Raw genomic sequence first — 25,829 nt, forward strand, 5'->3', positions numbered from 1 at the left:
CCCAAACCATTCTATGAGTCTATGATCACAAGCCATGTAAAAAGAGACGACAGAAACCAAAGTGATCCCCAGGACAAAAACGTTTATTTGTACTAACTCTTCAAACGGGTACAACATTCACAATCTTTAAAAAAAACCACACAGTACGCATGTCTAGGGCAAGCTGAGTATGTATCATTAGAAGATAATGCCTTCCTTAGTAATTAATGTTAATAAACCAAGAATTAGTTGCAAATTTACAACCTTGTATGCAAAAACCTTACACAGAGGTTAGTTTTCAGTAAGACTATCCTGGTACGAGGCAAAACAGAGTGTTTGTAGAACAGGATTCAATTCCATTCCCATTCAATTCCAGTATCACATCACAGTCTTTTAATGAGCAGTAAATATTAGTGGGGGAAAAATATCTAGTGCCAAGCTGAATGTTCTCAAGCACTGAAAAGCAAATACAAAAGGTGAAGTATCTATAGAAATTTAAATAAATTATTTAGTTACTGAAACCTCATTTTTTGTCTGAAAAGAAAAAGAATATCATTGCAGACTGGAGGAAAGGATTCTGTAAAAACCTCTTCTCTGGATCTGCCTTAGAATAGGCTTCTGTACAAAACAAGAACGATTCAGATTTTGAGGTTTCAGTGGTAGAAGTAGTACTGGAATAATAAAGAAATAATCTTAAAATACATATTAATTTACCACATTTAGCTCATAGCCCTTTATGTATCTTACAAAATGCTACTGTTCTATATATTGCATGTAAAAAAAAAAAGTTTATATATATATTATGTATATATACACATATAAAGGCAAAGCAAATCAGCTTGGTATTAAAAAAAACCACCACAAAGCATAAGCAGACACACTGGAAGTTATTAAGTAATGAGGAGTGTATGCTCCACGTGTGCGTTAGTGTGACAGTGCTTCCAATCATAACACGTTCTTTTAATTGTCTAAGCAGAGTTCTTACTCCAGGGCAGCTCTACCAGTGATTTCCTCAATTGCCACCAACAGCTGACGTGACTTAATCTCTAACCATCTGTTGTATTTAGCACTAAATCAGAAATAAGGCAAAATAACTTTTCTCATCTTGATGACATTCATGAGATCTTCCAAAAATTAATAATGCAAAACATTACAGGAGCACAAGAAATGGCACCCCTGGGCACTTCCTGCCCCACTGCTCACCTATTTCAGAGTAATCCAGGCTATTTAAGTAAGTATCAGAATTATTCCCAGGCATCCCCTTTGTTTTAGCAAGTTCTGAATGACAACTTAAGAGCTTCAGGATGGGCTTGTGCTCACAATTTCTGGTCTAAAAACCTCACTGAGAACAGTGAGCAGCAGTTCTGATACTGCTCAGAGGTCTGGAGTGGATACGCATTCTTGTTTAGCTCTGTGAATCTCGGTGGTAACCCTTGTCTCCCAGCCACAAGAATGAGTCCACTCTTTATGTACCTACTTAGCATATATTTTACCTAAAAAAACCCCAAACAGTTTAGTACGCAAGAAAAGCAAAACAGATTTCATTTCTCTATCTGCTCTCGCATCAACCTTCTCAAAAGAAAATCCAAAAACCCCAACCAAGCCAACCCTACTCCCAAACTCCACAACTTCTCCAATAATAAATACAATTAACCTCCCTCATAAAAGCAACAGTGCCTGAAAAAACCTAGTTGAAATACCTGGGCAATAAAAGAAACAGAAAGCTTTGAGAAGCTTTCTGGGAGATTGGTCATAAAGGACTTGATCCAGCACCCATTCAAATTTTGTCCAGTGAAAGAGTAACTCCAGCATTCACTGGCTCTCTGGGGAGGCTGGTTCAGGGCTGCAGTCCTGCTGGTGTGTCAGTCACTGGCAAGCGCTGAAATGACTGCGGGCACCTAACTCCTGACAACACAAGTGTGATCTACCAGGGAACTCCCCAAACATTCCCTGGAGCATTGTGTGGAGTGCAACACTTTGTAGCTGATGGTTAAGCTAGAAACACAGCATGACAATTTTGAGCAGTGGATAGATACCCCATGAGAATCCTTCCTCACCCACCAAACAGTATCAGTGAAGAATGACCAGAGGTACAACACTAACACAAACCCTGGGCTCCAGAATCCCCAGGTCAACATCTCCCTCCTGTTCTGGTGAGTGGGATTCTACAAGAGCCTAACACCTGGGAACAGCAAGGGAGAAACAGAGAAATACAAAAATGCAAGGATTAAAAACCAGGAGGGGAGCTAACGACCCCCCTCTAGCATATTCCCTTTAAAACACTCTAATTAAAAACTTTAAATTCACTTGGAAACTGGATTTCAAAATAGTCTGACAATTTTAAAGACTTTCAAAAATCAAAATATTCTTCACCAGAGTTAATTAAAATATCCCTGTAGCCCCCCTGAATAACTGCTACCACTTGGTTTGTATTAATATTGCTTAAATTGATATAACCAGAAGCATGCAAAATGTTAAAATTTAATTGTTCATACAGAATAAACCCAAGTTCTAATAGAAACACTCCTAATATTTCAAGGTTACAGGCTTAATTCAGTCTCCATCAAAACCAGTGGGATTCTTCCCACAGCATCCAGTGGATTTAGGAGTAGGCCTTAATAGGAGACAACAAAGCACTGTGTTTTATGGTGCAGGAACACACAGGAAGTACACTTATGTAACCACACGAGATATGCAGTGCCACTTCTGCGTTGCGTGTCTGAAAGCGGTTGTATTTTAGCCGGTAAAACGACAATCAACACCAAGCCCACACTGCGTGCTGCCTCAAACCAGGCTGGATAAACAAAACCAGTACCCATTCCCAGACACTCGTGTTGCTACTGTTGCCTGGTGAGCAGCTTTGAACAAAGCTCAACGATACATCCACTTCAACCCAGGTATAAATCTGAAAGGCAGGATGCTGCGTTAGTACGATGGCCTGGCTGATTTTACAGGTGCTCTGGATGACTTTGAAGGCAGGATATCATCTCTTTGACAGGCTTCCCTTCATAGCAGATCTGATACACAGCAGTGAAGAGTGGAAACCTGAGGAAACAGGGGAGAGAAAGCAAACGCAGCCCAAGTTTATTCTGTAACATTTTCTTACATGAAAGAAATAAAATGGGGTGAGGAGAGGGAGGGAAAAGAGAGAGACTGAAAAACCAATTTCTTTTAGTATTTGTCAAGCACTAATGCTGGGCTGAAAAGCACTGGGTAAATACAGAGCCCACATGCATCTCTAAAACGAGTCACTCTCAGAAGCCTAGCTAGCTGTAGGGGAGCCTGCAACATTCATTATGTATGGCACAATTATTAAGTGATCTAAAAAATAATAAAAAAATTAAACCACTCACATCTTTCCCTGACATTCTTATAGCAGTACTCATCTATGCTTAAAAAGGGTGACTGGCACATCAGTTATGCATTATCTCTGGGCAATAATTTGATAATACAATTGCAGAATATGACACGGAGACTCAAGAGGAAATTGAAGGTCAAGTTTTTAATAAGAGTCCAAAATTAAATGTGGATTTTGAAACACTAAATTCTATCTCTTCTTTTTTCTTTTTTAAATTGGCCACATGTCCAACAACCCTCAAATTATTCAGGCTTCTCTGATAATCTGAAGGCTTGTTACAGCCAAGATGCTTTGCAAAAATTTGTATTTGCTTTTTGTCTATCCTGGACAATGACAGCCAGACAAGTCTCATTTTCATACAGAGCGTGGTGAATTTTAGGGATTCATTATCTGTTCACCAAAATAAATACAACATTTCAGCGTGGCCTTTTATATTGACAATTTTTAACCAAACACACAAAGTTATTTTGACTGAAATAAAAAAATATGGAGCGTTGGAGATAGTGAAATAGTTAATTTCTGGGTGATCCAGAATACATCTGGACTAGGACTTTCTCCTGAGGAAAGTGGTCCCATCAGTCACTCTACAGCTTGATCTGTAAGGCACAAATGCCGCAGTGCTGAGCAGCATGTACGCTTGCCCGTGCACTCTGCTGGCGTGTGTTATACTGAGGTAACTGGTATCACCACAGAGCTCTGAACCAGACTCCTCAAAGGGAGCCAGAGGTCACAAGAGAAGCCACGAGCCATTCAGAACTGTGACAGCATGGTGACCACTGCATTCCCAGGGGGAGGTGAGGGATTTGTACTTGGCTGAAGGCATTACTTTGCATTACTGAGGGGAAAAATGTGAGGGGATGGGCACACTTGTGAATTTAATCCATCGTTCTATGGCTTTTACTACAAGTGCTCAAAAATGAAATGCTACATTTTGAATTATCTGAAACATTTTAATGTCATAGAATCACAGAATGGTTTGGGTTGGAAGGGACCTTAAAGATCATCCAGTTCCAACCCCCCTGCCAGCAGCAGGGACACCTTCCACTAGACCAGGTTGCTCAAAGCCTCATCCAGCCTGGCCTTAAACACTTCCAGGGAGGGGGCAGCCATAGCTTCTCTGGGGGGCCAGTGTCTGACCACCCTCACAGTGAAGAACTTCTTCCTCATATCTAATCTAAACCTGCCCTCTTCCAGCTTAAACCCATTTCCCCTTGTTCTGTCACTAACTGCCCTTATGAAAAGTCCCTCCCCAGCTTTCTTGTAGGCCCCCTTCAGGTATTGGAAGGCTGCTGTAAGATCCATTCCTTCTGGCTTATTTTTGTGGAGAAGAAGACAACAATAGCAAAAACTATTTCAGGTTCAATTCAACTGATGTGATTTTTGTTTTTATTTCATCGGTGGAACCAAAATTAGCATTTAGCCACATAGCTGCTCTCTCAAATGCAACGCTCCACTGTTCAGGGTGCAAAACCCTTACTAGGAAATATGAAGAAAAAAACCCCTCAAATGTATAATAACATGCCTCACTTATCACTCAGTTTGTGTAATATATTGGGCTGGTGGTCCTGAATTTGCTTTTACTGTAAAAACTTAAATGTAGGCACTAAAATAAAATTTGTTATGCCTATGTGAGATTTTACTAGAGACGGCCACGAAACGTGAACCTTCTGAAGCAAAAGCCAGTTTCACACAGCTTTAGATACAGCACTGGGAGTTACTGCTCAGTGAAGAAGTACTACTGCTACAAACCACATCTTGATACATAGGTCTGGCTGTTTATCAAGGAACATTACTCAGCTGTGCACAGGTCTGACACACTTCACGTGGGGAGAGCAGCGTCAAGGCTGGCTGCCGGCTCAGCTCAGGGCCAGCAAACTCCAACACGTCTGAGCAGGGTAAAGAGGGTTAGTTCTACAGCTGCTGAAACGAACAAATGAACAAATTGCACTGTAAACATCAACAGGCATCAACCCTGCTCCCAAGGATCTTCTGCTGAACTTTGACTTTTGCATATTTCTACGTATCCTTGGGTCTCATTTTGCAGGATGAGAGTATGAAATTTTACTCTTACCTCTTCACTTTAAAACCATGGCTGTTTTACTGCGGTTTGTATTTTAAACCAGTAGCAAGAGTGTTTTCAAAAAACACTTTGAAAGTTGCTTTCAAAAGTCTTGTTGAGTGACACCTTTCATAAAGAACTGAATGCTGGTATACCAAACAGAAATTAGCAACTCTCTGATTTCATATTTTTGATTAAAAACAAAACCCAAAGTCTTCTATAATGCACTCAATTTGCTGTAAGATAGAACAGGGGAAAAAACCAACCAACCAACCAAAAAACCACAAGCACAGCAACCTATCTCATTTGGGGAATCATACACAGCAAGGACTGAAGCCAACATTTTAATTAGATTTTTTTTTTTCTTGCAGTTAGCTTAATTATTTTACACTGCAGAGACAGACTTAGGTGCCTTACTCCCAAAGATAATGTTAAAAAATAAGCAATTTAATGCAGCTGATCCATTAAAACTAGACTTCAAAAACTCCTTCAGAAAAAAAAAAAAGTAAGAAGGCTTGGTCTTCTGACTGGCAGTCATTTCTTTTCTGATTCTGCCTCATCTACAAACAAGAACAGATAGAGATAACACATCCCTTAATCTCATAAGGAGACAACTGTGTGTGTGGCTTTGGGCATCATACATATTCTGACCCAGATGAATACCAATAAAAAAGCCAGGGCAACCTACTTAATTTCATGGCACAGAAACCCGACCTGGACAAGCAGATAGCAGGTTTCACCCTAGACCAAAGTGGAAGTCCCATTAGGAGAGAGAGCTGCTAGAATACATGTGGCCAGAAGCAGCCACTCTGCTCAGCTGATCAGCTACACAGATCCTTAATAACAAAGGTCGTCTCCTTGGAGATAAGCAATGAGTTTACTACTATGAAATGAGCTGAAGAGCTTCTTCACAAGTCTCTTTAAGAAGCTCAGCTTCTATTTGAATGTATTTTATTATTTTCACATGTTAAAACACACTCTGCTATCCTTTTCCATGATAGCAGGAGGCAATAATACATTCTGTAAACAGAAGGATATTCCCAAATTTAATGTCACACTATTAGCTCTATCTACAGCAATATTATTTTGAGGTTTTATTAACGTCTCTCTGTGATTTTAACTGGGGATCAAGCTACTCTTACTACAGTGATTTTCTTTTTGGCTATTACCTTCATGGAGATATCGACTAAAAATGGAAGCAGAGTTATGCAGACAGAAAAGGGGTATGTGGAACTTGCTTCATCTGCTCTTACTTACTTTTCCAGCATTCCTTTCTGCTTGAGGATACGATACACTTCTGCAGAAGTCTGTGGTCCTTGCAGTTTCTGACCATTCAACATTTCTTGTTCCAATTCTTCAATAGACTAAACAACAGGGAGGGGTGGGAGGAAAGGAAAAAAAGGAGAGCTATGATAGAGTTTTCATAAACCTGACAACATCATCTGGATGGGGAAGAAAAAAAATTACTGATGGTTTTTCCCTTCTCAAAAGTGTACTTGAGTGAGTGTATATATAATATTCTCCTGTATTCTTGTTTGTAAATATTCTTCTTAAATCTGCATCTCCCAACATCTTAACTCTCCAGCTTTTTTTTTTTTTTAAAATCACCCCTCCTTTTTAACACCTTTACACTCATTCTAGCCTTGTAAGACACTCAAAGATGAGGGGAAAGAGACAGGTCCTCACTCAGTACAGCTAGGATGTCTCAGATAACTGTACTGTCACTCCCATGAACCAGGAGTGTTAGTACTTGAAACAGTGGATTTTGCCCACTGAATAAGGTACCTTTCCAGTTTTAACGAATGCTTCTGCTACACGTCGATTCCGGCCGCCGTAACACGTTGTGATGAGATCAGCGACTCCGCAGCTCTCCAGGAAAGTGGCAGTGGACACCTGACCTTTACAAAAAATTCTGGCAAAGGCAATCATCTCCATCAGGCCGAGGCGAATCACGGCAGCTTTAGTGTTGTCACCGCAGCAAAGGCCATCACAGAACCCGGCTCCTACTGCTACTATATTCTAATGAGAGAGGAAAAACAAATGGGAAATGAGTCAATTATTGCTTACAGAATCCTAGGAGACACCAAAAGACAGACTGCAGGTGTCATTAAGAACTGCAAACACTTTACTAGTTTAAGACTAGGTTGTTCCGGGCTTTTTCGTTTTGGGATTTTGAGGTCTATGGGATAACCTTAAAAAAAAAAAATAATTCAAAAAGTCTTATATTACTAAATATTTCCAAGGATAAAAGTAGTTAAAGCTCTGGAGTAAGTTACCCCAGAGGCTGTGGAGCTATTATTATTGACTGTCTTTAAGAACAAACAGGTTACACTACAGCCAAACAAGGTTGAGCTGTTCCTGCCCGGAGGTAGGGGTACAGTCTACGACACCCCACAGCCCTTTCATCCATATTTTCTTTATTATTAAAGTAATACTGAATCTAAGAAACATTTATTGGCTTCCACGCTGATATGCTAAGGGACCAAATTCAGCCAAGCTAATAGTATTCAGCCCTTGTAAGTATGCAGATTTCCTATAAAAGTATTAGTTAATGAAGGATTTCCAGAAGGTTCATCACACAGGAAGGCCTTTCCTTAGTAAAAAATGTTGTTTGGTTGTTTTTTTTTCCCTTAGACCTGGTGACAGCCTTCTACAAAGAATGTGCTGTTTCTTTAGGAACAATCAGCTCTACAGTCCCTTCTTTGGTTTATGAACACAGAGATTAGATGAGGGACATTTGAGTGAAGTGACTATAAGAGCTATTTTCTGGCTTGGGAGTCAGAGATTAGCCATGGTTAGTTTGCCCCTACCAAAAAATACGGACAGGCTGAGAGAGTTGGGGATGTTCAGCCTGGAGAAGAGAAGGCTCCAGGGAGATCTTATAGCGGCTTCCAGTACCTGAAGGGGCTACAAGAAAGCTGGGGAGGGACTTTTTTCAAGGGCAGGTAGTGACAGAACAAGGGGAAATGGGTTTAAGCTGAAAGAGGGGAGGTTTAGATTAGATATTAGGAAGAAATTCTTCACTGTGAGGGTGGTCAGACACTGGAACAGGTTGCCCAAGGAAGTTGTGGATGCTCCCTCCCTGGAAGTGTTCAAGGCCAGGCTGGATGAGGCTTTGAGCAACCTGGTCTAGTGGAAGGTGTCCCTGCTGATGGCAGGGGGGTTGGAACTAGGTGGTCTTTAAGGTCCCTTCCAACCCAAACCATTCTATGGGGAAAAAAACAAAACCAAACCCTACCAAAACCTACAATACTCCAAAAAAGATGGCATTCTGATGTACTGATAAAGCACACAAGGAAACAATAGATATAGTAATACCTTCCTGTGTGCAACAGCAGCAGTGACCTCCACAGAAACCACAGGAGAACCAACATTATGGTACCTAATGTAGCACCCCATGCAGGGGAAAAAAACAACCAACCAACCAAATCAACTTAAACCGTTGCTGAAGAACCAGCAACAATCAGAAGTTACTAATGAAAGCAACAAGCTGATTAACAACCGGTTTTGGTTTGGCTTTTTGGACTGTAAGAACCAAAACCTGCAGGCAGCTGCAGTGCTGTGTGGCCAGTCATGGTTAGGTGACTGAATCAAACGAGGTCAGAGGTTTTGAGCAGCTAGCTGAGGCCTAAAGGTTGCCAAGAGGGATTCACCCATGGATTCCACACACGATTCAATGTGAATTCTACTGGAGACCTTTATTATTGGTTGCATGATCACTTATATACTCTTAAGCTGCTAACCACACACACACACACACACACAAACAACTCTTCATTGGCTATAAGCTACTGTTCACACGTCTGGTTACAATACTTGATTGGATAAATCCACCTGTCCATGAGGCATTCTTTTTACTTCTGAGTAGCCACATAAGAAGTTTTCTTATCTTGTTTTTCTTGCATTTTTTCTCATGAAATCTATTTTTACACCCCAAGTCAGAACTTAATTGCCCAAGGCCGAAGCTGTCTGCAGCTTTGGCTCTTAAAGCGCCAACAATAGGTGACTTTAAAATTGCAGACAGGTATCTCAACATCAGACCTGAAGCAGCAAAAGACGATCAGACTTTTAAAGCTGGTACTTCTGATCATCTTGGCTTAAATCTTCGCTGGGGTGATTCAGTCAAGGTATGTTTTCATTCATCAGACACCTCTCCCAGAGCAACCTCCAATATTTGTTCGTTTAGTGGCAAAGCAAGAGGCAGTCAAACGGGTCTTTTAGAAGTTTTCAGATGGGATAACCCATTTAAATGGAATTGATGTGAAGCCTGCAAGTGTTTAGCACTCAGCTAAAAACAAAAACATTTTCTGACAACCTGCAGGCTTTTCCCATGCACTTCCTGAACATTCCAATAATAAAGCTTCCCCTTCCCTCCAACTTTGTCTGCTTTGACTTTCCACTCCACTTTGAAGCAGGCTACCTAATCTTAATTTACAGTACGATTTGACCTATGGTAGATTGTTGTCTCCTTCTACCTTTTGCAATGTTTGTCTTTGGAGCAACAGAAATATTGTTTTAAGCGAGTCATAGCAAGAGTAGTTACTTCTGAGGAAATGGGGTAGGGAAGAAGGCAAGTTGTGAGTCTGACTCTGAAACACTAAGCTCCTTGTTTCTAAAATGTCCCCATTGTATGTTCTTACACATCGTTTGCAAATAATGGGGAAACCAGACAACTCATTATGCTCTATTACGTAAAATATATTACATGAACTGTGACACACACCAAGACTAAGGAGACTGTTACATCCTCAGGCCACAACTACGAATTTACGAGGTCCACCATCTTGTTTGATTCAAATCCTTGAAGAATCTATGACAACTCTCTCGTGTCTAATGTAGAGAACTGCATCAAACCACACTGACAGCCACACTTTACTGGAAGATGAGCCACTCCTTTTAAAAACAAAACAACAAAAAAATCTCACAAAACTTGAGACTTGGTCATCTTCCAGACCAAAACAAGACCAAAACAGGCAGCTTGTACTTGAAATCTCTGGGTGAGGGCACTAAGCTGAGTTTGTTTCAGGAAGATCCATAAGCAAAACACAAATGAACACACAAGAGCCTAATGGCACTAGCACTACAGCGATCCCCTGAGAAGCAGACTGGGGAAGGAGAATCCTGTATCTATCTGGGGAAAACACCTTTCTGTATCTGATACAGTTGTTCCTGAACACTGCCACTGCCAAAGCCTACACCCGAAGGTGCAAGCGTTCCTGCAAGTGCAGGGGTACAGATTTGTGCAAGAGGAGTCACACACTGGCTGCATTTGCACACACGACATGGGGGCATCGGAGCCTAAGAAGCAAGGACAACTTTAGCCAACAGACAAACCTGTTGTACCAAAGGTTCAAAAATACTGTCACACCAACCCCAAAATGACTGCAACACAATGTTCCTCTTCGCTTGAGGGATTCAGAGCTCTCAAAACCACTTCATACTTGAGCAAATTCATTTCCCTCATCTCATCATTAACAGCATTTTACATTAGAGCACACATCTCGTAAGCAACATGCACAGGGTGGTTTTACATCACATACGGCTTTAAGCAACTAAAATAAACCACTCTGCACTACCAGGCAAGTCTTTAGCTGGTCTGGTAGCCAAAAGCTGGTGTTAGTCCTAGTCCTAGTTTTTCTAGAACACGAGCAAGGACTGGATTCAGTTATTTCACTGCTGGGATAGTGAAGCTATGCTCCAGAAAACAAACGCTGATGCCAAGCAGTGCTCACAGTACATGTCAGAACAAATGAGAACAAGGGGTTTTTACTTGCACACGACCTGCTGCAAACATGCTGCAGGTCACAAATGCAAGGTCAACAAATGACCAAGAAACCAGGGCTAACAAGTCTGCAGACTCTGCTGACAGATTGTTCTCTTACACAGTCAGTGCTCTGAAATATCCAGTTCACAGTCCTGCTCTGTTTACAGTAAGTTTGTGGAATGCTTACGGAGACAACTTCACAGACCGTTTCTGAGGCAACCACTACCTCTTCATAATTAAATGGATCATTAGAGAACTAAGCAGAAATGTTAATTCACCTGGGACATCTAGCCTCCCTCGAGGTAGTGTCACAGCTCAGCACAGCCTGCTTTCCCTCCTACTTACACATGAACTTGGAGAAGCTCCTTCTTTCACATCATGGCTGAGAGAGGTCAAATGAAGACCCAACAAATCAAAGACAGTACCAGCAGGACTGTCAGAGAGGTTAAAGCATTAACTGCTTGCTCGCCCCTGCCAAACCTGAATACAAATAATGGAATAGAAATAATGGCTTTCATTTCCACTTACTCTCAGGAAAGAGTAATTACCACAATCAACTTCTACAGTACCCAGACTGACTATCCAACGGTGACTGCCATAAATGCACTTTGCAAGACCACCTTTCTAAGTCACAATCCTGGGTTACGTAACCTAGTAAACAATAAATCATCGTTACGCTTCTTACTTCTTTGCTTAAGGCTAAGCTAGAGCCGTAAGATTTAGAAATAGGCCTGAAGCAACCAGAGCTGCTGCTCCTTCTCTTTCCTACACTAACTGTCACCTCTGTCTTGGTCCTTGGCTGCTGCCACTTCAGGGTTTCTAACTCTCCAGATGCCTGTCCATACACACCAGGCAGCTGGAGCATGGCCATTTGGCCATATCCATAGATTAGATCATCACTTCTCCTTCCCTCACACTCACCCCGGGCACCTCTGCACTGGGTGGTTCCAGTAGTTCACACCCAAGAACGCAGCTACCAACATTTCCATTGCTTCTCAAGTCACTGTGAGATTCCTCCACCAGCTCAGTCTGGCCCCACATCTGTGGTGTTTGATTGAAGACCATGCACTGGCACAGGCACTAAGGACTCTAAGGACACCTCCGAGGTGATAACCTTGGGTTTGCACGCCACTGTAGCATCCCATCCATCAGCATGCAGGAACACATCCATATGTGTGCACAGCTGCACACACTACTTACAGTGGTGCCATCACCTCTAAGCACTTCCTAGGAAGGCCCTTCCATCACCTAGCAAATGGCAGCTGGAGCTTGTAGGTGCCTCGGGTCAGGCTGCTTGTAAAGCCACCTGGACACCTTGAAACTAAACTATCCAAATATGAAGTTTGTTAATTTCTGACCTCAACCCTTAGAAAAGGTCAACAAAGAAACGTGACACGTGCTTTAGTCCTCTAAATAAAAAAAATCCTGAGAGAGAAGAACAAAGAACATGCCAAGCACTTTTTGTTCCTACAGCCAACAAGTTACTGTAGACAGCTGTAGACCTTCCTCAGTATCATCACGTTTTGTAAAGCGACTGCCACTGCTTATCCAGCCAGTCTCCAAGCTGGTGGCAGACTGCAGTTTCACTGCACTGATTACTATACTTCAGTACATCTCCATCAGCCCACTGTCACATAAAATAAATACAGTAAATGAAGTGGATATTTAATATATATCCACATATAAATAGCAATCAAGCACATGTTCTTTCATGATCACCCAGCTGCAATATCTATTATAGTCTGAATTCAAACATGCTTCAAAAAACAAATTTCAAACCTAAAATAATCATTATTGTAAGGGAAAGCTGTGCTCAGAGCACTCTGTTTCCCTTCTGCATTTTTTCCCAACCATTCACATTGAAAATCTTCCCTGCTTAGAAAGGCTTGCAGAAATAAAGAGCCAAATAAGTACAGACTTTTAACAAGATCTAGTCTATTATGCCAGAAATACCAGTAAAGTCTCCTTTTCCCAAGCTGGTATTTATGGAAAAATGCAGAAGCTGGGAGAATATACTATTTCTCATCATGTTCTAGTTCTCATCCTTTAAATACCAACACAGGAGTTGGTTTTACTATTTCCACATCCAAGAAAAGAGTCTGGACTGGCATGTGTCCCTGCTTACTTCTGTCCTCTCAGCTGCAGTTGCAGTGAGGCTGCTGACGCTCTGGATTGGCACTGCTACAGAAAGAGAGCAGAACCTCTCTTTTTATACTTGTCTCTTGACACAACACGACACTCTCACCTTCTGAAATAGGAATTTCCTCCTTCCAGCAAGTTAAATAAGGCTAATTTTTACTATTGTTTCATGAAGTAACTTTCCAAGTTTAATAAAGTAACTGTCAGCTGAGAGGAGTTACACTTTCGATTTTTCCCTAAAAACAACCACAAGAAAAGATGCTTATTTTTCACATTTTTTATTACAAAGATTATCAGATTAATCATAAAAAAAGAAAAGTGCTTGTTGCTACCCTTAGCAAACAGTTCTCCCAATAAGAACGTACGACTTCTAAGGAAAAAAGCTCAAGTTTACATTTCACTATTCACATTTGAGTTTTGCATTTGCTTTGCACAGGCAATAAAAACACACACATCTGTTTAATTTTAGCTTATTCATTTTCTTTCCCAGGCATACATGTTCCCCATGCATTAATAAAATTTTGCAGTGTGTCAGTTAAAAACAGGTCAGGAAATTATTTACATGCTGTCAGCACAAGATTTAGGATTAAACTAGACAGGATTTTAAATGAAAAATTACTTTCAAAAATATGATTTTAATAACATTTTATTTGAGGTTCTATGTTTAAAAACATCACCTTTACTAGCATGACTGATCTATGCCACTTTATACCAGTTCGTGCCTTTCAGGCAAGAAATCCACAGTACTTTTAAGCAAGTTAATCTACCCTTAATTCGCTTTTTGTTTAGAGCTCATACCATGCATTTCTTTGGAATTCTCAACTCAGTTAACAAAATATACTGCAATCAAAACCAAGTGACCAGAGCACACAGAATACATGCAGTTTTTTCAAAATGCAACCAGAGAGTTCAGTCTGCAGGATGCATGATGAATAACGAAGCAGGAGGGAGGAACAAAACAAGACTACAAAGATACTACAATATACACAAGTTTCACCTCAGTATCTTTCCAGGTCAAGAACAATAATTGATTTAAGTTCTTCTGCACTTACAAAGAGATAGTGGTATCTTGCCTGACTTGGATGTTTAAAGTGGAGTTTCAGTGTCTGCTGACTGGCTGCTCAGTTTGATGGGCACACTCATCTCTAGCATCCTTGCATGAGATTTGTCTGGAATAAAAATTACCCGGGACAGAACTCCTCTATCAAGCAAATTTAAGCTGGTCAGAAAACATGAAGCTGAGCAGATCTCAAAGAAAAATAAATCTGTAAAACTTTTTGACTAATTTTATGGGTCTATACACAAGGATTTCTTTCCTGCTAACCTCCCACATCACTGCAGCATTGTAAAGCAATGGCTGTGGAGCCACATTACGAGCTCCTCCATTGAGGAACTGGTACAAACACAGCAACTCCAAAGCGTGTTACACCAAGTTTATCCCATTAGCCCAGTGCACAGACCCAGGACCTCTTCCTTCTCAGGACTCAGCTGTCTCTATGACAGCTCTCAAGACAAAACTATCAAGAACATCAGTTATTATAGCTATCAATCTACTTCCCACTGAGCAGGAATCAGAACTCCTTAGCTTAAAGACATCAATCATTGGCACGGTAGCTTTGCAAGTGAATGGTGTAGTTTACACATAAATTCAACAGAGAAAACAAAGCAATACAAATTAATTGTCCAAGACAAAGAAATAAAAAGTAAGACAAATTATCTACTAAACCACTACACCCATCAGAAATGCTTCCATGATAGATATCAGATAACGTGAACTACAGAACTATTGGCCAGGGTGCCAAGCGACTAACACCTTCCTTTCACAAATGGCCTGGAAATTAACCTGAAAAAAATTAGCAATAAGAATAGGTTTAAGCTAGCCTTTGCTTCCTGTCAGCATCAGTTTTGTTACCAAAATTATTCCAGATGAGTAACTGTCCAAAATATCTTTTTTTCCTATTCAGGTCATTTCTGTATGTGGTTATCCATATGCACCTTATGCCATGTATGTCCACAAAATCTAAAACATAAGTCAGTGAAGAGGGGAATAGTTTTGTCAACAGACACAAAGGATTAAACCCAATTTCTTTCTTCCTTTCTTTTTGTGAACACACTATTGCAAAAAGAAAAAGGGAACTAAAATGGATTTAGAAATACGTTGACCAGTTAGATGAAACCAACACTTGTTTCATGACTGCGTGCAAGCTAAATGAAAGATGTAGAGAGAGAACTTGGGAGATGCTGAGACAAAGGTTTAAAAGCCAACTCTCGGAACATGCTGCTCCCTAATTTCCCATGTAGCTCTTCCAGAAATGCTATGTAGCAGTTCTATATATTATATAAACCACAATAAACTTAATTATTTAAATTAAAATACTATCCTTTTTTCTACAAAGATCACCATTCCATCTGTGTACCAACTGCAGCCTGTTCACCTCACCTTCAGAGCACCACAAAGCTCAACTGTATCCGCATCATCTACTACAGTTATTCGGAAGTTTGGAGTCTGCAGAAGTTCTTTGAAGAGAAGGCCATTTTCCAAGATTTTGCTGCCTGTTGAGAGAGAGAAAGGAATGCTAAAAATGAGTAATTTATTTTGGTGTTATTTAACCTTTCCTGTGAAAGCCAAAATATTTTAAAGCAGAGATAAGGTGGTTGTATCTTCGTCCTAAACAGAGTCCTGTTTTAAGTGACTAAGGACATGTTTACATTGCACTTAAAATCTCTGCACTGAGTTATTCTGGACTTCATTGTCTGCTCAGCAGCAGATTCTGAATAACAATTCCATTAACTCTCTATACTCTCTCTTTTTTTGATCATTCTCTTTAAAAAGAACAATTAATAATAAAACAAAGGTGAATTAAAAATACAGCAGGTACAATTCTACCAATTATTTTTAAGGTCTGCATTCCAGAAAAATACCTTCTAATAAAGGCACATCAAGGATGTTTTATTAATTGAGTATGTTGCCACTGACAAATGTTTCTGAGCACTAAGAGGTAATTCAACCATTCAAAAATAAGTTCAATGCAAAAGCTGTTAATGAGAGGTTACAAAGCAAAAAATGCATAAAACCAAAAATTAACACTGAAAAAAATAACATGAACTCTGTGCTATGTGCATACAGATAATCACACTTTCTGTATGCACATACACACACATATGCCTATCTAGACACCATGATATCCAAGACAAGCACACCTTTGTGCTGCAAAGGTGTGCAGACATCAACACTGAACTAAAACCATGCCTAGCTTTTGAGAGAACTCATTATTTTGAGATATTAAAATAAGATATTGATACCTTAAAAAAAAACCAAACAACCCAAACATGCATAAAGGTATCATCTGTGACCATAACATCTGAACTGGAGTACAGAAGATTTAATCATTTATCCACACAAAGCCCCTATACAGACCCAAGAAAAACCTTAAGCGCAGTAATAAAATGAAGCAGTCTGTTATGTGGAGGGTGATAAAAAGCATGCTTAGTATTTCACCTGCTAAGGTCACAACCCTAGTGTGAGTAGGTAAAATTACACTAGTCCTTCTCCTCCTCCTCCCTCTGTTCCTGGTATTGTCCTAGTACTGTTGGAAGTGTAAACATTCTAGGAAATTCAATATTAAACCAAGAAGAACCCAACAGTTTCTGATAATGGCCAGCTAATGTCAAAAACAATAAAATTTGAGCTGTTTGGTTTGCAACTGTGAGGACAGAAGCACGTTTTAAACAGTCTTATTACTTGGAACAGTACCTATTGTGGTTTCACAGAATTTCTCTGCTGCCACCTCATTGGCAATGTTAGCTCCCATCAGCACACTGATGTCTATTCCCATCTTCTCTCGAATAATATCAGAGATCAGTTTGAGTCCCTCCGGGCCTTCATCTATTCCCTGCAGCCAACATTAAATGGAATTACTAAAAATTCATTCATTAGACACAGCACAGAAGAAAGCACATCACAATTAGTCTTGTCCATGGGTGAGAAATGCATCAAGACCTAGTCAGATACAGACTAAAAATGACAGACTCGCTACCTGTGAAACTTCTGCTGTTCATACAATCATAGAATCATCATAGAATGGTTTGGGTTGGAAGGGACCTTAAAGCTCATCCAGTTCCAACCCCCCTGCCATGAGCAGGGACACCTTCCACTAGATCAGGCTTCTCAAAGCCTCATCCAACCTGGCCTTGAACACTTCCAGCGAGGGGGCAGCCACAGCTTCTCTGGGCAACCTGTTCCAGTGTCTCACCACCCTCTGTTGTTGTGACCTCTCCAAGATGTCTTCTTTCCATAGGAGGTAGTGGCGTAAGAATTAGGACTAAACTCTAAATGATGGTAACAGTTTTTATTCCATGCTCAATCAAAGCCCTGATTCTACAAAGTGCTGAGTATTCAGTTTTGTTCAGAATCTCAGCTGCTCACTATCCACATATCCTTACTAAAACCAGTGATGTATCACCAATCCATCAGTTGTGAATCAGGCCTGCACCTGGATTTGAAATTGCACCAAAACTCACAAAATGGCATCCCAATAACTTGTTTTGTGAAGAGGTATCTGAATTGAAATATCAGAGACAGATTTCCTTGTGTATAATACCAACAACATTTTACTAGTAGAAACCCAGTTTAATCATTTTGAATACCACTACAAATGGGACAGCTGTACACAGATAGGTAGAAAGTTGAACAACTGAGAATAATTTAACTTCTAAGGATATTTTTAGTCTGTTTATAACACAATCTTTACAAAGCATGAAAGTATGGGCAGAAATAGGATGTGAGAAAAGATCACCCCCGAGATTAATGCTGCAATGGAGAAGAGAGTCTACTGCCCTGAACAAAGAACTGCAAATGAGACCACTTTCTTCTCACAAAACTCTTTTCTCCCTCTTTTCTTCCAGCCTGCTAAATGCAAACTCCTTTTGAGTTTTTAGAACAGGGGCATAACAGAGAAGCTACTGAAATGGTCTTTCTTTCCCACAGTATACTACATCTTATACAGTATTATTTTTTTATGTGTTGGGGATTTGGTACTTTTTTGTAATTTGGTAATTTTGAATTATGACTTAAAGGCAAAAAGGCAGCGTGATTCTCTGCTACTTCTAGACACACGTACACATGCACATGTATGTTGCCAGTAGTGACATTTCAGGCAGGCAATAATTTGCATTTCCACAGATCAGTTCCTTAAATAAACACGGTGCAATCAAGAGACACGTAGAAATGCCTGTATAAAACCAGCCAGTGAAACTACAGCCAACACAGCCTGCTTGCCTTTCTGCGGTGTTTTTCAGTCTGTATCACTTAATGCACAGCTCTGCCTTCTCATCTGTGATGAGCCATACATAAAGAATCTGAAAGCAAGCACATATATATATGTTGTATTTTTCCCCTCAGTGTCAAAAATGTCCCCACAAAATAACTGTAAGGCCTCTCTTCCTAAGCAGGCAATTAATAAACAGAAAAGCAGGCACACATCGGGAATGACTCCAAAAATGTGAACACAAACACAACAGTTATTCATCCAAGTGAAAGGGGATCAGACAGGCTTAGGTGCCAAATGCAGCCCCGCTATGAAACAGATGCAACTTCTGACAAAGTCAAGGAGAGCTGCACCTGCTTCTTGTAGAGTTAAATCCCATACTGAACAACAAGATACAGGAGAAAAAACAAACACCCCTCCCTCCTCCAAAAGCCAAGGCTCCAATATGGGAGCTGCCACTGGGCAGCAACGATCCCCAGGCAATGCAAGTCAAGTTCTGTGCTCTTACCCCTTGTGTCCTCACAGGCCTGCCAGAGCAATCCCTGGGGCCTGTATACAGCTAAATGAAAATGAGACTGAAGTTGAGGCTGCCTGAAGAGCGTGCTGAGCGACCTCCACCTACCCTGCTTCCTGCACTCACTGCTGTGCCCCATCCTAAGTGGGATATGGTTCCTCCCCTGACACCCACACAATGATTTGGAGGTTTTCACAGACACCAGTGATCAGAACACACGTAAAGCAACACAGATGCAAATGTTTCAATGGGAACACAGGTTAACAAGCAGACAAATGTGTTTATTTCCCAAAGACTCAGTTTTATTATCAGATATTAGGCTCTGCTTGAAGATCAGACTGTTAAAACCAGAAAAAGAAAAGAAAAAGAAAAGGAAAAAGAAAAAAAATACTAAAAGATGACACACTGCTAGCTTGCCAAGCTATTCAGAAAGCAAAGAAACAAGGTGTCCCACTAATGATATTTTTTTCAGAGGACTGCACTTTAACTGCCAAAGTTAACACAACCCACTTTAACAGCATAAGTGCTTAGCATCATGAGACCACTAAAAATATTATTTTGATGAAAACAGCATGCACAAAGCAGCTGCAAAAGTAGATGAAAGAATGTCTCTACTACCTAGTTTCATTGTTGGATTAAATCTCTGCCCTTTCTTCTTAAATGATACTTTGATGATGCAGAGTTATACCTTTTCATAAAAGCTGACATGTACTTTGCGTTCTCCTGCAAAAAAATAAAAGGGGCCACCCACCATTTCTTTTGAAAGATGTCCTACTGATGCAGGGTCACAATGTGACAGTGGCAGGCTGCCAGGCAATGAACTCTGCTCTGCATGGCAGGTGGCACTGTTTCCTTAACACTACACCAAGTACAGGCTTTTTTGTTTGTTGGGGCTTTTTTGTTTGTTTGGGGTTTGGATTATTTTTTTTTTTTAAATAAGTACCCCCCCCCCCCTTTTTTTTTTTTAAACATAGCCATTAATCAACACACTATTAAAGCACTGGTAATTAATAAGAGAGCAGTAATTCCAAGGGAATTCTGATTTCAGATAGGCTGACATAAATCCTAATTTACTCCACCGATGTCATTAGAGTTATTCCTGTCACTAAGGACATGAGAGCATAAATCACATTTAGCAAATTAAAGGAGAATGAGGTTTATCTTGAGCTTATAGAAGAAAGAAGCATAAACAGACAACTTCAAAGCAATAAACTTAAGGGCAGCTAGGTCAGCTGTGTAATTTTGATGCTATGCATTCAGCTCTTTTAACATTGCTTTATTTTAAACTTCTACAACACTAAAAGTTTTTCTACAAAATGCAGCAAGTGCACTTGGGAAGCGTTACTTTTTCAGACATCTCAGCAATATATCAGATCAGCACTGACAAAACAGTACAGATTTGATAGGCTCAGCTGGACAAACTAAAGAGACAAGCATGTAGTAAGCAGTGATAGGGGGTTTTTGTTCTTTTTAAGCACAGATTCAAAAATGTATCGTTTTCCAGAAATGACAGTAAACAAGGGAATGTGTGCTGAGGAAATGGCCTACTCTCAACTAAGTAAAAAAGCACTAACAAACCAGAATCTTCAAGACCTTGTGGGAATAGCTTATTCTTTGCAGCTAAACACACAGAAAACAAACAAAAAAAGCAGCTTATCCACATTTTAAAATTCTCCTGCCACCAAAACTACAAACACTCCAGTGAAACACTTCCTGTGCCTCTGCCCCTCCTGTTTCCTGTGCTCAAACTGTCTTTGCTGAACAGACTCTCTTGTTGCAACATAATATTTGACATGAACAAGAGCGCTATCCTCTCAGTCACATGAAATTCTCTCAGCAGTTCTTAAATGAGCAACTCTGTGTGTGGGATGTGTGTTAACAACCAAAGCATTATGCTTGTTCTCTGTTCTTCATCTAATGATGCATTTGGAAATAACAAAGAAAAGACTGGAAAGTTGGTGGTGCAAAACACAGTCATTCCCTCCTTCTTTTTAAAAATCCTGGCAACAGCCTCATTTTCCAATTCCTGCAAACTCTACCCTAAAACACAACACCCCATAACAACCCACTCAGGACCGAGACAAATTTCAATCTTGCATGTAGAAAAGTTTAAAGCAACAATCAAGTGAATAATACAAAGAGACTTTTCATTTTAGAAGATTCCGTGACACTTTCCCAGTTATTAATGCACAGCATTTATTATACCTTTATGAGAGTTATCCCGAGTGCTTTCTTGGGTACTCGTCCTGCGATTTCATTGCAGACTTTATGAATGAACTGATGAGGAATAACAAAAACCAGCAAGTCTGCATCCTGTACCGCTTCATTAAGGTTTGGGACAGCAACCTGTGTAGTTATGGGAGAGAAAGGCCACATAACTTCTTACAACTAACACTACACAGAAGTGTTATCTGATAAGTAAAAGCACATTCTGGTCTTATACTGAATGCTACAAACTACTGTGTTTCATCACTGAAAATAAGCAGTAACAAGCTTCCCAGAACAGCAGAAGAATTCAAGCTTTCAAACAAGCTATTTTATGTCTTGAAAGGGGCATCTTCACAGCCACCAGCATGGTTAGTACAAAAAAAATGCAAAATGTACCATATCACATTCAAACAAGTACTTTGAGTAAGAAAATATAAAATAAGAAGCTGCCTTCTCTTTGACAAAATAATCTGAATTTTTGATAAAATAACGCATGCAGAAAAGTAGTTTCTTTACTTAGTTCCTTATCCACTCAAACTTCTCCAGGCCTCTTATACCTACTAGTTTGTATTCTCTTTCTCTGTACTTAAAGATTTTGTCTACCCTTAAAGAAGGTGGCTTTGAAGTCACTTGCTAGTCTCCACTTTTACTAACACTTGATGACCATTTTAAAATAACACCCAGGTTTAAAAATGTCACAATAAGCTCGACCTATTGATAAAGAGAACAAACTTGAATGAGCAGGTAGTGGACAGCTGAAACACCACACTTGCTGAGGGCTAGGGAAATGGGACTTCAGCATCATTGTTAAAGAGAAAACTGCAATGCATGGCAATTCATGTTTTTCCTGCTCAAAATCTCTACCGAATTATCAGCTGCTGCAGTTTCTTCCTATAATGTTTTTGGGGCCAGAGTCACCACCTGCCCACCCACCATCATGTTACACCAACAGAGAATAGGTGTGGGGTACCACTGTTCTGCCCTGGCAATGCTACATCTAACATGCTGATGTGAGGGTACATAGTTGAAGCACAACTGCAAATGGCTTGCAATTTTTTTGAGAAATACTCTAGTTCTCCTCCTGTAATACTTTCTAAGAGTTTCAGAGTATCACAGAATCACAGAATGTTAGGGATTGGTGAATAGTACTTGAAATCCTTTTGATTCTCACTGACTAGCCAGCTCCCTTCCAAAGTTGAGGCCAATTTTTTATTTTTTAATTTTTTTTTTATGAGTATGGCTGTTAATCTTGCCCTTGTTTTCACATTTGCTTCCCTATACAGAACCTGAGGTAACAAAGACAAGAGTGAGACCGGAGAAAAAAAAGAGCATGTGCGTTGGATTTACCTACCTGCATAATTTTACTTGTTCAAATCTCTGATCTCATCAGTAAAATAGCATACAGTCTGAAACAGTATAAACCCTAAAGGTGCTAACAAAACAAATTTCTACCTCCATTCACAGCATGAGCAATATTCCCTCTGCTTCATAACTAGCTTCTGAGCCTTACCACATTATCTGGCAGCTTGTATCCAGGGAGATATTTCACATTTTCATGTTCATTATTTATGATATCCGTCAGTTTTCTCCCATTAATATTCTCCTCAAAGACCCACATCTTCACTGTGGAAGCAAACTTTTGCAATTTTTTTACGTTATTGCCTATTATTTTGGCAACCGCAGAACCCCTGCAGGAAAGAAAAGAAAACAAAAATATACTAAAAAAATCTATGATTTTGCTCTAGAAGAAAGAGATTGTCTTTAAAATAAACAGAAACTCACAGGTTATTGGACCAGTTACTAGGTAGCATTTTTGATCTAGTAAAACAAGAGGAAAAATACACTAGTCATTCACACCTGCTGCTTCCCTTAAGATATATCCAGAGTAGGTTGCACTGAAGCATTTACTGAAAGCATCCTTACTTATTTTGTCTGCTTACTGGCTAACCAGCGAGAGTTTGGGTTACTGTATTTCCATAAATCAAACAGATTATATCTTCAAAGCAGTGGTAAAAGTGACATACTCATTTTAAAAAAATGGATCATTTTCACCTTTAAGAAATGGGAAAGTTTCTTGGCTAAGATCACTGACCCATCAATCGCTATACAATACTGATATGCATTTAAAGCCCAGGAGATTTATATCTTGTGTAAGTTGTAAGCTTTATGGTTATGCTGCCAACCTCACTGAATTTAACTGTTGCAACATCCTCTGAATTTGCAGACAGACAATTCCATTAGTTAGCTTCATTTTCTCCCCAAGAACGGCACACAGTGAAACCTGTAGACAGTTATCAATTTTACTACTTAAATCTCTAAGCAACAATGAAACTAACCAGAATTACTGAAGTGACACACAAGAAGAGGAACAAACTCAACCTTTCCTTCCATTTCTAGCCATTTCTAGCCATTCTAGCCATTTATGTGGCCATGCTACGTGGAAGAAAATAACGCAATTTCGTGAAGGCTGTTAACCTAACTTCCTTTCCTGGGACATGGAGGCAGCTTTGTAATTACTGACAACCTACTGAGCAGACAAAAAAACCCCCAAAAACTTAGAAAGATATGAAAAAAATACAATCAGTCTGAGTGTATCTGAGGCTTACGTGTGTGTGTGTGTGTGTGTATGTGGAAACTGCACACTTTATTAGGAGGTAAAGACAGTTTAATTTTACAAATCTAATTATACTCACAAACTCCCCTAAATTTATTATCATATTGCTTGTAATAAACTCATAGCTGGCAACTAAACAAAACAGATTCATTCTGCTGTGTGATATCACAGGACTAAGGTCACTTTCTAAATAGTGGCAGAAAAAACCCCATAGTATCTTAAGTAGACCTTCTTCAGTTCCACCATAAAACTGTATGTTTTAAAAGACTGGAATTTATTTCTCTAATACAACTTCACACACTACAAATTGCCCTGGGTTTGAGAGGTGCTACAGAAGCCACAATTGTCAGCCATCTCCTATCAAGCTCACATTCTAGATCTGCATGCACACAGAATGGTTTCCACTACAATGGTAGACAACTCACCAGTTCAAGCCCCAAGTTTCAGACCCACACAAACAGTATGAATCACATTCAACACAACACAGGTATGCGTTCCTCAAAGTGCTTTGAGTTCCTTCAATGAAAGCACATTTATTACTGCAGATTTGTATGCAAAGTCTGGATCCTGGCAAACACTGTCTTCAGTTTTGAACTCCACTACACATCCTGTGTATTTAGTGTTGATAGAGAAAGACAGAAATAACTGATTCAGCAACTGTCTGACTGGGATTTTCAAACAGTTTGCCAGCATAAAGTTTGGCAGCATGTCCTACTTGAGTGAGACATTAATTCCATTACTATTTAACACTTAAATGCCTTATCTGTCTTTTTTTCAGCCTTTGAATGTCATATAAAAAAAGTGAAGATTTGTGTAGTTCAAGAAGACTCTCCTGACTGGCTTCTCTGGTTCCTCATTTCCTGTTATGTTGCAACAACTGTTGTAGGACTGAATTAAGCAAGGTCAAATAACTGACACAGAGTCCAAGATTGCTCTGTGGAAGGTGAAATACCAGCTCCCCACACCTGTTAATCCAACAAGTGAGCCTATATTCTCTTCTGCGTCCCAGTACTCCTCGGTGTGTACTCTGAAATAACTTACCGGAATATCTGGCTCGTCTTGGATACTCCTGACACATCACAAGGCAAAAGAACAGAAGTTCTTGCCAATTTATTCCTAGTAATTAACAGTTCTAGTGTGAGCTAGGTTAAAAGACTTGGTGCCTGCAGCATCTCAGCTGCACAAGAAAAACCACAGTGAAAGATTCCCTCGTAAACCTTAACCCTGACATGCTCTGAGGGATGGTTAATGCTATTAAAGTAATACAAGAGCAGTTCTCTTCCTGGCAACAGTACACCCAAATACAATCACATACACTCATCTGACACATCTGAAGAGTTGTAGCTGATGTTCTCAGAGCAGCAAGACCACCCACTTCGTCTCTCCTGCCTTTCACTGTTGGTGTATCACAGTTGGTCTGCTTTCCCCTCATCACTTCAAAAGCACAAACACAGGAACTCCTGAACTTGCCCTGATACCAGCATCGGTGCAGATCACAAAATGCAAGTGCAAATAGTATCATTAACTCTGGCTCTACCACTTGTCCCTATAAAATCACCTCAGTTAAGCCAGTTCTACCTCCCATTTTTCTACAGCAAATTCCTAGCTGTACGAACTCCTTTGTCCCAGTAACTTTCCATCTCTTCCCAAACTCTAGTTTCTGTTAAAGTCAGGCAACTAGATTAATTAACAATGAGTTCTACCAAAACAGACAGGAATAAATTCTGGCTGTGCACACCTTGTTAACCTGCCCCAGAAGTGTTATCAGAAGAGCAGGCTCTTGCACATGTCCCAGGCAGTGTTGAAGTGTTTTCACTAAATCTGGGAACTGCCCTTGAATCCTGAGGTTCCAAGGCATATTCCCAAGGTGCACTCCCTTCACATTCAAGAAAGCTTATTTTATCCCCTGTCTTAAGGATCCTAATAC

The 25,829-nt window shown here is 40.0% G+C and overlaps 1 protein-coding gene across 1 annotated transcript; it reads right to left on the reverse strand.

The window, feature by feature from the left end:
* Positions 1–2,763: 2,763 nt before the first annotated feature.
* LOC104518705 (glycerol-3-phosphate dehydrogenase 1 like) lies at positions 2,764–22,976 on the reverse strand. The gene is made up of 7 exons (XM_010172348.2): positions 22,799–22,976; positions 21,286–21,426; positions 17,054–17,192; positions 15,740–15,852; positions 7,182–7,415; positions 6,654–6,760; positions 2,764–3,024 (listed from the first exon to the last, which is right to left on the reverse strand). The coding sequence occupies exons 1-7, from the start codon at positions 22,904–22,906 to the stop codon at positions 2,928–2,930; spliced, it is 939 nt and encodes a 312-aa protein (XP_010170650.1). The 5' UTR covers positions 22,907–22,976; the 3' UTR covers positions 2,764–2,927.
* Between the last annotated feature and the right edge of the window lie 2,853 nt (positions 22,977–25,829).

Source organism: Antrostomus carolinensis, unplaced genomic scaffold (assembly GCF_000700745.2).
Source record: "Antrostomus carolinensis isolate BGI_N321 unplaced genomic scaffold, ASM70074v2 scaffold37417, whole genome shotgun sequence".
NCBI classification, from domain to species: domain Eukaryota; kingdom Metazoa; phylum Chordata; class Aves; order Caprimulgiformes; family Caprimulgidae; genus Antrostomus; species Antrostomus carolinensis.